We start from the raw sequence: 17,499 nt of genomic DNA on the forward strand, positions 1-17,499 counted from the left end.
CTAAGGACACAGAGTAACCAATATGAGGTTTAGAGTACACGGAGTATAAATGACGTCATGACCCGTGTGCAACAGCACAGATGGGTCCGTAATGTGCATTACCGTTGTGTGTAGGCCTATTGCTGCTTGGCTGCGGTACGTGTAACAGGCTTCGGCGTAGGGACACCTGATTGAAGGTTACAACTCACGTTCATACTTTAATGGTAGACATTTATTGTCTACACTAGGAATGTACTGTATATACTGCAACTGTACAGGGTGAAATATATTTTGTGCTGTACTATGACGGACTGTTTACATGTTGAGACACTAAGTAACTGAGCGCTTCATCTCCCAATCCACTCGACCAACACAACACTATCGTCCGTGCGTTCTGAACTTCGTGAGTTTCTGTGCCCAGGACCGAAGCCTGGTTATAATAATGTGTTACATCGTTGATCTGAAGATGGAAAATATGCCGAAAACGTTGATCATTGATCTCTTATATATGTACTATAGTATTTAATGAATATTTTTACTTTGATAAGCACATAAACGGCTCTTACATAAAATAATTAATAAATTAAAATATTTGATTTTATTTTGAAAATGCAAAATAAAGTCTCTTACTTTGATATGATGTCTCGTCGAACTGCAGAAAATAAACACACTGTGAACGGAAGTGATTTAACAGGGCGATTATAGTCCCAGTAACTTCAAACTCAGGTGTAGGCGGTATAGATAGTGAAGTGCTGAAGAACTGCATGAATAAGAAAACTACGACACCACGTTGCAAATGTTTCATTGCAATAGAGGTAATTCCAGAAGTTTAATTCCGATAGATTGATAAGTGCGTCTAGTAGTACCGAATGCTATTTAACTGACGCAACTAAGTATGTAAATGCAGGCTTACTACTTGAAGTACGACTATATAGGTACTTAGATATGGTTAGAGCAGAGAAATTGATTCCCATATTAAGCTTAACTACTGTCACTTGATGTTAAAATAAATGATCACTTGCTTTTATCCGAATCGTTGTGTGGGAACCAACATGTGACTAATTGTTTGTAGTAAAGCGGAGAAAGTTCGAGATGGCTATGCTTTGTTACTTGTTAAACATACTCTTCTTGTTCAAAAGGCTATAATAACAATAATAATAAAAATAAATTATACTACTCTGAAGACTAGAAATGATCAGTTTTCATAGACATATTTTTATGGAAATAACGATTTAAGCTGCCTTATAATATGCTTTATTTGAATACATAAAAGTGATAAGGATAATGATCAAAATTACAGAAAATAGTATAATTCAATGCCAACTTCAGTACTCTGTTGACTTTTAGCTCGATGATATATTACACGTTTTATTTGTTTATGAATTTATTATCTGAAATTATTACCTTACTTGAGAAAAATCAATAATTATTTAATTTTAAAATTTATGAAAACGAACTTCACTCATTTTAATTTACATCATTTATATTATTATGTTGTGCACTTCGGCACAAGCTGTGGCGTTTTCAGATACGAACTCGGGGTTTGGTTCTTAGCAGGTGTGTGTAAATTTGTATTGTTTTTGTTTTGTTTCAGTCAGTGGTCTTACGTCTTACCTAATCCTATACTCAGAGAAATTTGCTCCTTGCTGATGTCGTAATAGTAGTTAAAATTCTCACATTAGTGAAATGGGGAGGCATTGGATACATTTAATGGAAACTTTCGGACTTCAGTATCTTGTCTCTTAACCAGCTTTGCTTTTGAGTGAAGTTACTCTACTCTAAACATTTGGTATTAAAATTGGTTTGCTTTTCTTATCTCATTGAATAGAACAATGTTCTGGAGAGTGATAACAGTTCCTTTATAATAGTTACTTACTTCCAGTTCACTTAAAATTTAAGGGGTTATACTCTTATCACTACGTAATAATAAGAATAAAAATAATAGTAAAGCGCACACATGACGTATGAGGGTTGTATCACTAATTCCGTATCTCTCTATTATCTGAGCTTTCAGTTCTTAAACTACACAGTAACAACACTAAACCAAAATAACATAAACTATAGTAATGAAAAGCATAAAGCATACGATAACAATTTCAATCATGACATGAAATACATACTCGTACGTGCAATATATTTATATCTCTATTCTCTTTAATTGTAAATGTTGGGAAGGAAGAACAGTTGATAGGCCGTGACAACTTTGACACGTGTATAAAAATTTGTGGTTACATAAGTCATCGACTTATACTCTGAGCCTTCTTGAATGTACATTCTTAAAATACTTTTGTATCATATTAATGTAGGTTTTTTATGCGGTCTCCTGATAAAGTCTTCGACTGAAGAAAATATATTACATTGAAATCTGTATGTACAGCTTTGATTTTCCGTATTAATTGTTGGTTGGAACAGAATCATAGTATAAATTAATTAATTATTTTCCATTGCAGTCTTGATTTTCTTTTGAGTTTCCAAGTTAGACAATAAAATTGTTGCCAAGTACGGATAGTTTGGTAAAATTTTATAGCAATAAATTTAAGGGACCAAGAAGAAATTCCCTTATGAACAGGTTTCCGTTTATTGCAGATTCCGCTGTAGACATTTTCATTTTCTGATAAACAATTGTGTGCTTAATACTGACTATTTATACCGACGACTTTACAATGCGATAGTCATATGTTTGCTATTCTGCGTATATTATGTATTTGAGCGTATTCCGAATCTCACCGGTGAGCAATCAGATGGCATCACGGTGTTCCGAATTCCACCGATGACGTCATTGATGCTCCACCGGTGTCGCACCGGTGCCATCAACTTGCAGACGAATAACATCGTGCACTGTTGTGTGATGGCGGTGTGTTCTGCTTTAGTTCTGCTGTATTGTTTGTAATGAGCACAACGTAAAAACAATATGTTAATGGCTTATGAGCGAACATGTCAACGGACCCGTTATTACTACCGGTTCAAGAAATAAATTGTTTATGCTATCTTTTTTTTTGAACGAGATGGGAGTACGAAAATTTCGCAAAATTTTGCTAGCTTAGCACAGACAACAACTTGTACAGTCGCCATGACAGACATCGATCCTTCCAGCAGTTTTGTTCCTTATTTCGCTGCAACGTGACGTCATTGATGCCACCGGACCGGTGAGGTTCGGAATACGCTCTTTGTCTTTGGCCATGGCACAGTGAATGACCGCAAGGCAGTTTTTTCACCACCTTCCACTTGTTACTCGTCCGACGTACGGGCATCGACGTGTATCTCTGAAATTCCGTCAGGTGTCGACCGCTTGATGCAGTCAGTCTCTTTATCGGCCTTCGCGCTAGGAGCCAGGCCACTCTCCAAGGCGTCCACAGCTCTCTTGGCGTCAATCCTATCCAGCTCGGCCTTCGACAGGTGGTACACGATTCCTGCGCCGAACGAGTCGCCCACTATGTTGATTGAAGTGCGGATGCGGTCACTGTAAAATGAAGAGTCATGTCAAACATCTTTCTCTTCCTGTAGAAAGAATATGGGTCATATACTGCGTGTTCAGTTCAAAGTGTGTCATGGCTCGCTGTATTTCGTCATGTGGGTAGTTGATGAGCAGGCTTCGAGACTTTGGACCCGATACAATAAGTTTACTGTGCATGCACTATAGGTTGTTGACTCGCTGCAGGTAGATAGAGATGTGTTGAGGTAACAACGTTGCTATTTACAGTAGAGTACGGTAGTATGGGGAAACACACATATGTACATTCTGAAAGTAAATATACCTTACACTATGAAATTGTCAAAAGAATGTGAAAAGTATTTATTCTCCTGTCTTTTATAAACATTTGTGTTTAATTATACACAGTGATAATGGTGGAAATAAGCATGTAGCAATTTTACTTTTTTCATTTATCCTATTGATCGTCTTTAGGAAGTGCAGTTACAGTACCGAATTGCAATGTACCTACTACAAGATACATTCTCAGTGTCTCAAACGTAAATCTTTTTCGGTTATCTGCCAAAGTTTGTACTGTAGAAAGCTGCGCTCTACGTCGCATGACGTGATAGGAGCAAAACGAAAAAACTTAACATCATTGCAGTCTCTAAGAGACAGTCCTTTATTCTCGGGTGACTCTATGTCCACTAATTTGCTGTTTATGTTACACAATGTTCCATATCCATTAATTTTGCATAACATTGATTTCCACTTCTGTTTTACACGTTCAGTAACCGGTGTACTTGGTGTCTCATTAATTCTCTGCATCATTTTCTAAATTAATTTGAGGGCTTCCGGCATCTCTTGCTCTGACTTTTCTAACCGTGTAATAGTTTCAGACACAGTTTGTATGAAAACCAAATTATTCGTCAGAACCTTCAAATCCAGAGCGTTTTCTTTTGCGTATTTGTTGTCATTCATTATACATTACCCCCACCCATTGTACGCTTTACCACTATACTCAGTGCGCAGTTATGCGGATTTCCCACTGATCTGCTCTATCGGGTCCGAAGTCTCGAAGCCTGCTGATGAGCCTAGAGAATTCAATCTTACTACACTTCCGCAGAGGCGTATTACCTATGTGCCAGAGAAGTTGCCTGGCAAGTACGGCATTCATTCGGAAGATTACTTACCGATAGAGCCCGGACGAGAAGTTATGGCACCAGCGCGAGGGACGCATTTTAGTTCGTTTGCTTGGACTCGCCCTCACACTCAACTGGAGGGGTGTTGAGTTAGTTGGTTACTAGCATTCCATGTTCAGATCGTTCTGCTACTACCGCTATTGCTAATACTGAAAACATTGTCCTTCTGAGCGCCCTCATTATGGCATTGTCTAAGATGTGAAATCATAGAGTAGTTAATAGTCAAGGACATGAAATAGCATACAATGTATGGAAATTCAGTCAGAAGAGGTTGTAAATGCAATACCAATTCCATTGAAAAGCGTGTGTACATAGTACTGGCTGCCAGTGGTATTTCAAAGGAAACCTTGACAAGAATTAGGAAAGAAGGGAAAAATATTGAGGCAGGAACAGCAGATTCTTTCTCCAGTTCGGAAAAATCACAGCCGAAGATGAAGAAGATTGTTGCAGCTTTAGACAGTTTTGATGAGGAAGTCATAAGAAGTTTCATCTATAATTTCTACGCTATGCATAAGCCGACTCTGTAATTGCTTCTTCCAAGAATGGATATCAGTGTATGATTATGTGAGGAAAGTAGAGAACAATTATATTGAAAGTGAGCACATGATAGACAGTATTTTGGAGAACATTTCCATAAACTTAGGGACATCTCATTCCAGCACAGATCAGTCGTCTGATTCGGACGGAGAATAAAAATATAAAGCTGGAATAGCGGCGTAATTCCATTAAGTACCTTCGGACTCTTGAGTAGGAAAGTGGTGGTACTAAGGTAAGACGAATGTTTTTAGAAAGAGATGAAACGGATATGCCTGCCGCTCTGAGCTTGAGAACCGTAACCCAAACAACCCCACTCCTCTACCCTGCTGGCCGGCAATTTAAAACTTCGCGCAGGATGGTGCCATAACATCTCGTCTCAGCTCTACATACCGTAACGCCGGTAGTGGCAGGAATGTGAACTGTTTGGAAACACGTACTGAGGTGAGTTTTTTTTCTTACTGTCGGGATATGGGGAGAGGGTTAAGACGATTACTTACGTATTTGTTGACATTAACTTCGACGGTCAACATGGACACGGAACATTTGATTTGTGTTGAGGAATGTTGCCGTACGCAACCGATGATAACAAATACCCTGGGTACAACTTGCCCGCGCAAAACACAGTTCGAAGGAGGTTATGGTAGCACACAGACCGTACAGACCGCCATCTGTTGCTACGACGTTCAAGTTATACCGTACACGTTCTCAAGTTCAGATTGCACGCCTTGATTAATAGGCAAGTTCTGTGACATAAAAGCTGAAACTCGCTTCAAATCGCTGACTCACAACAGTGGCGTCATGACACACTTTGAAATAAACACCCAGTAGTCGTTTTAGACGTGGGAACTAATAGTTACTATTGAAGGGACATGAGGGTTCAACTTTTTATATACCGTACTGATAGTGTGACTAAGATATAATATTTAGAATGTTCCACTTCTTCGTTAGATTTTAAAATGTTTTTCTGTTTTTTTTACGGAGGAGGGACCCGAAGGCATACAGTGTATGCTTAATGTGCTTATCACTCCTTTTCTGGTAATATTTGCAGCCGAAAGGTCGCGCTCTTGTACAAATGCAGTACGCTGCGCCATGAACATAACCCGGGCTATTCTATGGATGATGATGATGATGATGACGATGATTATGATGATATGTGAATTACGATGGTGAAATGGGACCGAGGTCGAACGCCGAAAATTACCTAGCAAAACCCAGGAAAAATCCCAACCAGGTAACTTCTCCAATCAGGATTTGAACCCGGTCCCGCTCCTTTTACGGTCAGACATGCTAAATGTTACACCAGAGGAGTGGACTAACATTGTTAATATCATTTGATTGACTGACGGCTAACCATAGACAAAGTTATACATACTACAAGCAAATAAATAGATAATGATGCGGCTTACAAGATGATAACTGTATAAAAATATGGACGATGATAATTATAAAGAAACCGACAGAAAACAAAGTTAGTCAAGACATGATTGAGCTCTTCACTAAGCGTGAAGTTTTAATTTTAAGTCCAATCTACTGAAATATCGCTTAACGAGATAGCTAATGAATTTAATGTTGTTGTCTTCGTTCGAGAAGGAACTAATTGAGTAGCTTAATATCGAAGACGGACATCTGACCTCAATCGAAATTTAGATAGCTGTGGTTTTTTATACAATTTTTCATGCTTTTTCCAGTTATAGTGAAACCATATGCAAATTTTAATACTATATTTATAAAATAAATTGTTTTAAATATTACAAAGAACACTGTGAATTAAAAAATTGCCTCTAGATCAAAACTATGGAGATGACAGATGTCGTCTTTGATATTAAGCTACTCAATTGATATTTAAACTGTCCTGTGAAATGACTGATATGTTTAAGACTTGAATTTGAGGTCCGACGTTAGCAACATCTCTGTTGTCCCACATGTGAGTCAAACCTGAACAGTAATTGCATATTTTACTCTACACAGTAATCGATACAAGAGCTGCAGTTACTCCCACTCTTGACCTGTATGATGAGTGTTCTTTTTTTTTTCTTTTTATTAATTTGGGATTTAAATAATTAACTCTTTCATAGTATTTCTTAAATATTCGTCTTGTCTTAATTAATTAACATTTCATATTATATCAATTCTTATACGGATCCCACTATGTCTAGTGGACAATATGAAGTAAAAATAAAAATGAGGTGGTTCAGTGTTGTTTGCGATATTATAAATGATGCCAGTGTAAGAAGTTACAAGAGTGGCACAAGCATTAACATCGTAACTTCAGAGTTATTACTACTTGGAAAGAGAGGCGTAGTATGATATTTTACTTTCTCAAACCGAAATAAATGAGTTGATCACCACGCCACTTAATAAGTAGGCTACGTAATAGAAGAAAAGAAAGCCAGTTCACAGCAAGGAAGGAAATGAAAAGGAAAAAAACATGGAAAGAACAATGGACCAGAAGAACCACACACATCGATAGATAGATAGTACAGTAACATATAGCATCGGGAGAAAACGTCGACTTCTCTGTAAGAGCACAACACACGGCAATAAAAAGAAAACAGATGGCATAAGGATAATATCAGAGCTAAAGAAAATTCAGAGCTGCAAATCAAACGAATTTTCTGTTTAAGGAAGTCTTTCCAAGAACTTTTATCGTCGTTGGAATTCTATCTCTCTCCACAGGATTGGAACTCGCAATCCCGGAGCTAATGACAGGCATGGTAATTGCTAAACTATACAGGACGATTCAGATTACATAAATAAATCACGTTGCTGTGTTCACGATTATTATGATAATTCTCACTTACAGCATCCAATCGACGGCGAAAAGCAGGGAGATGTCAGAAGCTGGCAAGCCCAGAGCGGAGAAGATGACTAGCATGGTGATCAGAGCGGCGCTGGGGATGGCCGCCGCCCCTATACTGGTTAATGTCGCCGTCAAACTGAAAGCATAAAAAGAAATGCCTCTGTATTGTCAACACAAATTATTAAACTGTCATGAGTGAAATAAAGGTCACAGTGCCAACGAAATGAGTCTATTTGCTCTTAATAGCTTGAAGGAGAACTCCGGAGAAACCTCAACCAGGCATGCCAAACTCAGTTGAACGCGAAGATATGACGTCAACCTCACTCCAAAATTTCAGATACGATTGACGTCCATGCATCGCTCTCAATCAAAAACTTGCTTCAGTGGCGGGTAGTACATAAACTCGTGTTGTAAAAACAATCACCACTCTAAACATAAGATAGGATACGATTGATAAGTCCACACACAAACTACTGAACATTAATCTATTTAGAGATTAACTAATCGCAGACACCTCATGTTTTCCACTAATGTATCAATATTCGGCTGGATTGTGTTATTACATAGATGCAGAACAAAGTCAAGATGACCATCATTGAACCTCCAGCGTACAGCTGATTTAGCCTACACTGATTCTTTACAAAAATACTGTTCACAATAATATGTCGACAAACACTGCAATTATACAAACTGCATCATTTTTCATGATAAGATACATTTCTGTTGCTAATAACTAGTATATAAATCTCGACCACTTTTCCTTAAAGTCTTTATAATACTACTGGCAACAAATCGTTTCACCATTTTGTCATTATGAAATTAAAAAATCCCAAATAAAAGCAAGATTCCATAAAACAAGCAACACAACGACAGTTTTACATAATTACGTACAAGTTTGTTTTTCTCATAATCTTTAAAACGGGCAGCATTGAAATGACGTCTTATATTATAATTCCGTATATAACGAAATTGAACGGAACAAAGCCAACCTTTATCATCTCCTTCAACAACAAAATAGCCATATTCCCATTCGTCACTGGAGCTGTGTCTTGGTACTGTAGACAGTGTTATTTTCAAATGTTCTGTAAACTACTCGCCACTGAAGGAGGTGGAGGAAGTAGGGATGGTAATGTTTGCGCTTTAGGGAGCACATGTTTGGCATCCGTGACCTCAACCATGTAACTTGCCTCAACCAAGATTTGAACCTGATCTCGCTCGTTTCATGGTCAGTTATGCTAACATTAAATTATTTTTGTGAATAATAATAATAATAATAATAATAATAATAATAATAATAAATTATTATTATTGTTAGTATAAAGTTGTGTGCTTACCTAACTGTGATTAGCTGGCCGATTCCAAGCTGAATACCATTCATCTGCGCAACAAATATGGAGGCGACGGCCTCATACAGGGCGGTACCGTCCATGTTTATCGTAGCTCCCACAGCCACCACAAATCGGGTGACACGAGAATCGATCTTGTTGTTCTCTTCAAGGCACCGAAATGTGACTGGTAAGGTGGCAGCACTGTATACAATAACACTTTCGTTAGTCAGTTTACCCTCGCTAGGATCTAGTTGTTGTCCTTCTTGAGAAATCTTACTGTAAATTAAATGAACTCATGTGTATAAGTATTGACTGTGAGATTCAACGTTATTTCAAGTTTACATGTAAGATTCCGATGTTTCATGTTGGTACGTTATGTTATAATTCATAATAAAATTGATCTTTGTACTTCACTAAAACAGATAGGTCTATATAGCGTCAATACCATTGTAATTTTCTTTGCATTTCGTTGTTAATAGAAACATAAATTGTATTAGCTTTTTGTTAATGACGCTTATGTGCAGTTTATACGGATATCTCCCAGAGTTAATCTTGCTTAGGATATGGACCAATGGCGGGCTTAAGTGAGGGCGGCAATGAAATTCCTGCTTTTCTAAAAGTGATTTATAAGTATCTCTCAGGGTCTTGACACTAGATGAACATAGAAGTTTTCATCCAAGGCATCGTGTCTTGAGAAATGTTCTGTGGTACACTAGTGATTTTTGAGTTGCACCTTGCTGTATCGCAATTATTAATTTATTTGGTTAATACATTGGAATTCACGGACTACTTTGGTACGTAATCACGGCATAAAAGTTAGTAACCAAAGATGACCATAATAACAATCTTACATGAACTTGAGGGGATATTTTAAATGAATCGACATAATTAATAATTTTCTAATAGCATAACAGCTTGTAGATATAGGCCTAATCTGTACGGCAAACAAACTATGAAAGATATATCGTAAAAAATAAGAGATGTGGAAAGGTTTGAACATAAACGAAGTATTAAGTTTGGGAGAAGTCGTTTTGAAACAACAACTGAAGGGTAAACTTAGAAAATATGATTACCTGGAGGCAGTTGCCAGTCCCATGATCCAGGCTTGCAAGATTCCTCGGAAGAAGGCAGCGGGGTTCTTGCGTGTGAACAGGTAGAAGATAGCGGGCAGCGTGATGAGGGCATGAACCAGCAGCCCCAGGATCACGGTGATCATGTACAGGCCCAGCTGCTGGGCGGTGGCCGCCAGGTTCTCGATGCTCATGATCTTCCCCGCGATCAGACACAGGATTCCGAAGGGAGAGTACCTTAAATACACGTGGGTTCATGTCTGTAAACTTCTTCTGGAATAGAAGCCATTTTACGTAACGTTTCACAGCAACTTCGTCGCCAAATTTTATTAAACATCAAAACTTAAAGTGCACTGAAAGTAGTAGGCCTAACAGGAGGTGCTTCGGGAAAGTGAAGCTTTTAATAGAAAAAGAAGCATCTTATGCGGACCTTTGCACAGAGTGTGGCAGCATCAAGACGAAGTCAAGAGAACCGACTAGAAGTATTTGAAATGTGGATATGGAGAAGAATAGAGCGTGTGAAATAGACAGACAGATAAAGAAATTAGAGTTGGTGAAGAAAGAATAGGCCTAATACTGAAGCTGATCAGGAAGAGAAAAATAAATTGGCTCGGTCACTGGCTGAGGAGAAACTGCTTACTGAAGGATGCTCTGGAAGGATTGGCCATGATTGTAAAAGAGATATCTAACCATATGAGGAATTATACTGTAATATATTTATGTAAAATATTGTACAGGGACATCATTTTATTTTTACTAACATTTTTAATATTAACTTGCCTATACCTCTGGATCAACGCCGATTGCTGCCCCCTTCCACGACTGGAGTTCGATGATACTGGCGTAATATACAAACAAATCACGTTACTAGGTATAGGAGGGAAGAAAAGTAGTTCATCCATTTACATAAACTAGGAAATATTGCGCTTTTGAGTTTGATCATTTTCATTAGGTTTTTGTTTAATCAAAATACAGTACGTGTTAACAATGAGTGTTTTTACTCACGAACTGAGCTGTCCATGCGGACGTATTCATTATGCAGTGTATATTATACTGTTTACAGCATATTAGCGTACAATATAGAGAATGAAGTTAAATTGAAAAATAATCATAATATGGATATTTAAACACATTTTTGAAAATGGTGGCCGTTCATTTCGATACAGACTTCAGTTGTAATGTGCATATTATCGCACTATAGACTATTGTACGTAATTCCAATTACCAGTTTCGTTCTTCGTACTAGTAACTCATGTTGAAATAATTCTGTATCTACTCTATAAAAGAGTACCTTACGTACTGCAAATTCAATCTTCACTTCTGCTCGATCCGAAAAGATAAAATTACTCAGACATACTATCTACTGTCTGTCCAAGTGGTTATGTCGTAGGGTCGTAGAAAGGGAGGAAATCACGTGACACTTAATTACTTAACGAGGCCCTTTTATTTAAGTTATTTTAAACAGTTGTATAATATTACATAGACGTCCAGTTCCTAACAGAAATTAATGTTCTCAGAAAAGAGCTAAGACAGCCCAGCCACTAGCTGGCGAATAAAAGCTGGTGGGGGGGGGGAACCGAGATACGACGTAGGCAAACGGACGACAGTATCTGTGCGAAAATGATTCAATATTGAAAGCTCTTTCGTCACTGGAAAACGCGAACATATTTTTGGAACGTACTGTTTACTATGACCGTAAGGCTACTATGGATATATATATATATATATATATATATATAAGGTCTTGGATCTGTGTGGAGGACGGTTGAACTTCATTAGTAGAAGGGGTGGGAGTGAAGTACATTAAAAAACTCAGGTACAATAAAAATTAAAGTAAAAATAAAATGATGTCCCTGTACTTGGAGCTTCCGACTTTTTATACAGTGTACTAAATATTAAGATGTGCAGTTTAAATGTTACCGTGCGTGAAAATCACAGCTGATAAATTAATATAAACGTATAGAGAGGTGGTTGCCAAACGCCACGAAATTATGTCGTAATACGAAATACAGTCCGAACATCGTTATCACAGAGAGAGAAAGAGAGAGGTGAAGTGGGAAATTTTTATTGTTTGTACAGTAATTAAATATTCAACTTACTGGCAAGGATGTAGTAATTTTTATGACAAGAAAAATGTACGATGTCATTTAACATTTTACAAGAAATTGGGCACCTAATATTTTCTTCATCAGGTCGAAAGAAAAACTGTTTCTCCCATTTTTTTTGCATATTTGGTTCCTGTTTTGAAAGACACATTTCGAAACACAGTCTCCACCACACTTACTGTCTGCTGCTGATATAGTCATTCAGAATCTCGTGAAACCTATCTACGCATCAGGGGAAGAAGAAAGTAGACTGAGAAGCTTTCCTCTCTCGCTACGCTTCTCCTTGTAGCAAGCGAACTCACTCAGCCTCACCATAAAGTTCTTACTATATACTACGGCGCACACAAGCATTTGTTTACAAGAGATGACCAGTGACCTTTACTTGTAACGAAATGAAGGGGGTAAGAAGAGGGTGGGAGTTAAGATTTGAGTGGAGGCAGGGGCATGTGTCGCGACACAGCTTTTGACGATCACTGGATAAAGAAATTTCCTTTGACAATAGCGAATTGTATTACTTATATTAAACAATATACAAATTAAGAAATAGAATGAAATTAGATACCTACTGCCTTAAAAATAAAATACAGAAATGACGACAAGAATCTGATCACGTGACAATGAAAATTTACAGATGGTCGTACATTATATACAGGATATTATGTGTTCACGAATTTTGAGCATATAATGAATGAAAACGTCCTCCACCATTCTCCTCCTTTGATATTAGATTTCCCGAGAAATAATTGTTTTACATTATAAATTTTGATACCGTTATCTTCTAAAGACATTTAGAAACGCACATATAAACGTCTTTACGTCAGTGATCAGTTTCAACAAATAAGTTTGTATAATGTTTCTGTAACGTTTACGGTTTAAGAACATTTTAACACTTTACTTTGATTATAAATCACATTAGGAAATGGATGTTTAGTAACGCTGTTACCAGATGCATGCTTCAACCTATTACCGCGGGACATAAGGGCATTCATCCGTGAGAAAAGGCTGATGTTGACATTAACTACATAACCTCCCTCACTGCTGCGGTGAAGGGATGTTTCTGTGCGTTGGCAAAATGTTAGTGTATTTTGGTTAGTATAGATGCACAGTATACACTTACTTAGATAAGTAAGTAAACATATTATATCATGCATGAGTTTCATCCGTAACAATGTATAAGAAATTTCACTCGGAAGATGGCTTACCACATGATTATACCCACGAATTTCATCACGATGTTATTAAGCGCGACGAAGAAGTCGACTATAATTTTGGCTTTCGCGCCCATCTGTCCAGCCAGAAGTCCAAATGTCATACAGAACAAAATCATTCCTGAAATATTATAACCAATTAGTAACATCAATGTAGTAATGCTTAAGCCTAATAATTCAGTTTACTTTTGTTTTAAACGTTAAACATTGTCTTTAAATTTGTTCATTCTTCGGAAATATTCAGTTACGAAAATGCAATGTCCAATTAATTATTAAATACTAAAATTGTTTGTATTAATGCCTAAATGTAGAGTAAGGTAATTGTAGAGTCCCTTCAAATTTTAGAACGTTATAACTATATCATTATTTGATGTAAACAATAACATCGCTGTGTTGAAACAATGGGGTTTTCAATTTATTAATTTCTGCGTTTCTATATGAATACATTAATGATTTCATTATTACCGCTACGGGAATTTTGAAACTTTATGGCATCATTCTACCATTAAATTAACATTAGGGTGCAGCTGGTGAAGTGCCATTATTAAAACAATCGGAGTTTGTCTGAAGTTCTGAGGAAACTTGAAAGACTTAACAATTTAAGTACAAAAATATGATTTTTTTTTAATTTCTTCTGGCAGAAATTCAATTTAAAACCTCTGATTGAACAAAGTGTTCTGGACAAACGAAGTACACTTATTTCTTAATGGTAGAGATAACACATGTAACTTGCTTCATGATTTAAATGTTACTGAATGGTGTGACTTCATTTCGTAATTCATCACTGGTCCATATTTCTTCGAAGAAGACAAAGTAACGACATAAACGACTACAAGAGGCGGGAGCGCTACTACAGTAGTCTATGCTACAAAACTTCGTAATCCACACAATGAGAAATCACGACCTAGAAAACACACGAGTAATATTCATGCAAGACACCGCAATGTTCCAGGACTATCGTTTCTGAAAAACAGTTAATTACACGAATTTTTGGTGATCGTGTCATCAGTAGGCACTTTCCAACAATATGGCCGCTACGATCTCCAGACCTCAATCCGGCCGACTTTTGGTCGTGGGGTTACCTTAAAGATCGAATTTTTGTGGCACAGTCAACAATCCTGTAGTAACTGAAAGATGCTATCTCTCAAGAATCGGGAATAAGTATTCCATGACATTTTCAACATAGTGTCGCAGAAAGAATGGTGTTTTTTTGAACAAGAGAACGGCTGACATATTCTCAGCGTTTTGTGGAAAACCGAACACAAATACGAGTATCAGCTCAACACAGTGATGTATTGGTTTTCTCTGTCTCAAATATTATACTGTTTATAACGCTTTAAAAGTCTAAAGTGAAGTGACACTATATTTTAAATTGAAGTAGGACTTCGTTGCAGTTTATAAATAAAATTAATGGCGTTTTGAAAAGAATTTGCTCACCCATGACGTTGATGCCATCTCTGTAGACAAGTTCTGGCTTGAGAATGAAGTCAGGTGAATCGTAGGAAGAATTGAGTTCGTGAGATACTATCACTTTGTTCACCTCCACCTGATAAGAATAATGGTAGAGATCTTGTTGGTTAAGTTATTTAATGATCCATAAATTAAAAGGAAAATAAGAGATGACGCCATTGTAACTTTTAACACGACTAGAAAAGTAACAAATTGAGAGTTAAAGTTATTTTTAACACCTTTGAGTTTCTATTTGATGTTATTACTTGGAATTCGCAAGTGTGATGAACTTGCCAAGAAGCAATCATCAATGTACCGTACTTAAAAATAGCTGCTAAAATTACGATTTTCTTCCTTTAATAAATACTTCGAGAATAATTTACAATATTATAAATCTTAAGAAACGTACAATAGTAGGCTAATATGCGTTACAAGAGCGGTATGTTGACGTTTTCATGTTCGAGGAAAAGATTGAAAAAGCGAAACGTAGTTGAGCTTTTTTAATTTCCGAGAACATGAAAACAAACATACCGCTCGTGTATCGTACATTATTTTGTGCGAAGATCGTTTATTACATACAAGAAAGAGGAATTTCTAATTAGTTGCAATGAAATCTCCATCTTGCTTTCTGTTCAATGACGGCAACTTTGGAAAACAAATATAACTATCTTCGACATTGTTCCTATAAAATGTTTTCTGTGTTTACTATACTCCAGCAGGCCGTGATATACGTCTGTCTTTTTTTTCCACCCAGTCTATGATGAGTCTGGAATCTTGTTGATTTTTTCACGGCTTCCTTAATGTTACTTTGCATTGCAAATGCAGTAACTTTTGTGGTGTTGTAGAGTTTACTTAATTTTTGCAAATATTTAAAAACAATAATTAACAGTGCAATTTAGGTGAAATTGCAGTGGTAAGTTTCCAATTTATAATTATTACTATATTGAACGTCTTTAAAAATAATATGTTAAAAGCCTAAAGCAGTAAAATGAATATGACGCTTAAGCGGTAAGAATAGGGAAATTGTTATGTGTGTTATGTTGGGAATACTGAATGTGGTATTTCACACTTACTGCGTATTGGTTTTGTGCGGAAAGCAAGCAAATACGCACGATCTCGCACAAAATATATATCACAGTTGTATGAACACTATTAAAATAAAATAATTATTAAAATTAATAAAATTCAGACATGTTTCGGAGACTGCCTCTCCCGCGTTGTAGCGTGGCTTAAAGGAGACTCTTTAAGCCACGCTACAAAGCGGTCGATCACCTGAACCAGCCGTCGTGGTAAAGTCACTTAGGGTGGAGAGGCAGTCTCCGAAACAAGTCTGAATTTTATTAATTTTAATAATTTTTTTTTTATTTTAATAGTGTTCATACAACTGTGATATATATTTTGTACGTTTCTTATCTGATCCATGAACACTGTTTAATTGACCTTATATGTGTGATTTGAAAATTATAAATCTTATTAATATTTTCTGTCGACACTCCAGAGATTATACTAAACATATTACTATTTTTTGGACTAATAATTTGCAGAGCGTAACAACAGCGTTAAATTTAACTATAATTATTTATTTACTGTGCCACCTTTGCTTATCTTAAAAGTTAATAATTTACATTAACGTTTTCGATACATTTGTATCATCTTCAGATGTAGAGTGTTAAATAAACATTTATGATGAAAACCTTGCCTTATGGTATGGAACTTATTATGATTTTCGGATCTTGCTAAAGTGAATTGCTCTAACTTAACCTAATTTGGTCTATAATACACATGTTACATTAAGTTAAAATCATTTGCAGTCCATATAGTACAATTTAAAAGATTGAAAATTATTTAAAAGTGATATAAAACCATAAATATAATCAGAGGAATATAAAACGTTATAGGACACTTTAAAACACTGTAAGCACTTGTTGGCTGTGTTTGCCAGTTTTTAACATCGTTAGATGGGGCTGCTTCTGTTGATCTTGATTTTAACAACGAACTAAAACGGAGTACTGTTTATATCACTAACATGTCTATAATTATTAACAATGTGTATTATTAAAGCATTTCATTCGATTTTGGTCAATAGATTGATGTTAAAATCATAGATATATGTTGCTATGTGTCGATGGTTTGACGTTATTGGTACAAGATGGAGGTTGTCGAGTCCAAGAGTTTAATACAGCCTTGCGTGTCTGTAACAATATGCGTAAATATTAATAAATTGAATTGAAAATTGGCTGGTGTTATTTTAATTGAATTTTAGTTGAAACTACTTCTGATAGAAACTACTGCTTGAGAATAACTTACGATTTGACGTGTGTAGAACTGCTCCTACTCTGATCATATTTATAGTTCTATATCACTTTTAAACAATTTTAAATCTTTTAAATTGTACTACATGGACTGTAAATG

The 17,499-nt window shown here is 36.4% G+C and overlaps 1 protein-coding gene across 2 annotated transcripts in view; it reads right to left on the reverse strand.

Moving 5' to 3' along the window:
• Positions 1–1,210: 1,210 nt before the first annotated feature.
• The window catches only part of LOC138709624 (excitatory amino acid transporter-like), a 68,339-nt gene continuing 52,050 nt past the window's right edge, over positions 1,211–17,499 (reverse strand). For both annotated transcript variants that reach the window (XM_069840527.1, XM_069840525.1), the window contains exons 6-11: positions 15,076–15,184; positions 13,633–13,759; positions 10,329–10,562; positions 9,262–9,456; positions 7,929–8,063; positions 1,211–3,439 (exon numbers count right to left, since the gene is read on the reverse strand). In XM_069840527.1, coding sequence (XP_069696628.1) covers positions 3,208–3,439; positions 7,929–8,063; positions 9,262–9,456; positions 10,329–10,562; positions 13,633–13,759; positions 15,076–15,184 — 1,032 coding nt within the window. In that variant the 3' untranslated portion in view covers positions 1,211–3,207. The remainder of the gene's footprint in view (positions 3,440–7,928; positions 8,064–9,261; positions 9,457–10,328; positions 10,563–13,632; positions 13,760–15,075; positions 15,185–17,499) is intronic.

Source organism: Periplaneta americana, chromosome 11 (genome assembly GCF_040183065.1).
Source record: "Periplaneta americana isolate PAMFEO1 chromosome 11, P.americana_PAMFEO1_priV1, whole genome shotgun sequence".
Lineage (NCBI taxonomy): Eukaryota > Metazoa > Arthropoda > Insecta > Blattodea > Blattidae > Periplaneta > Periplaneta americana.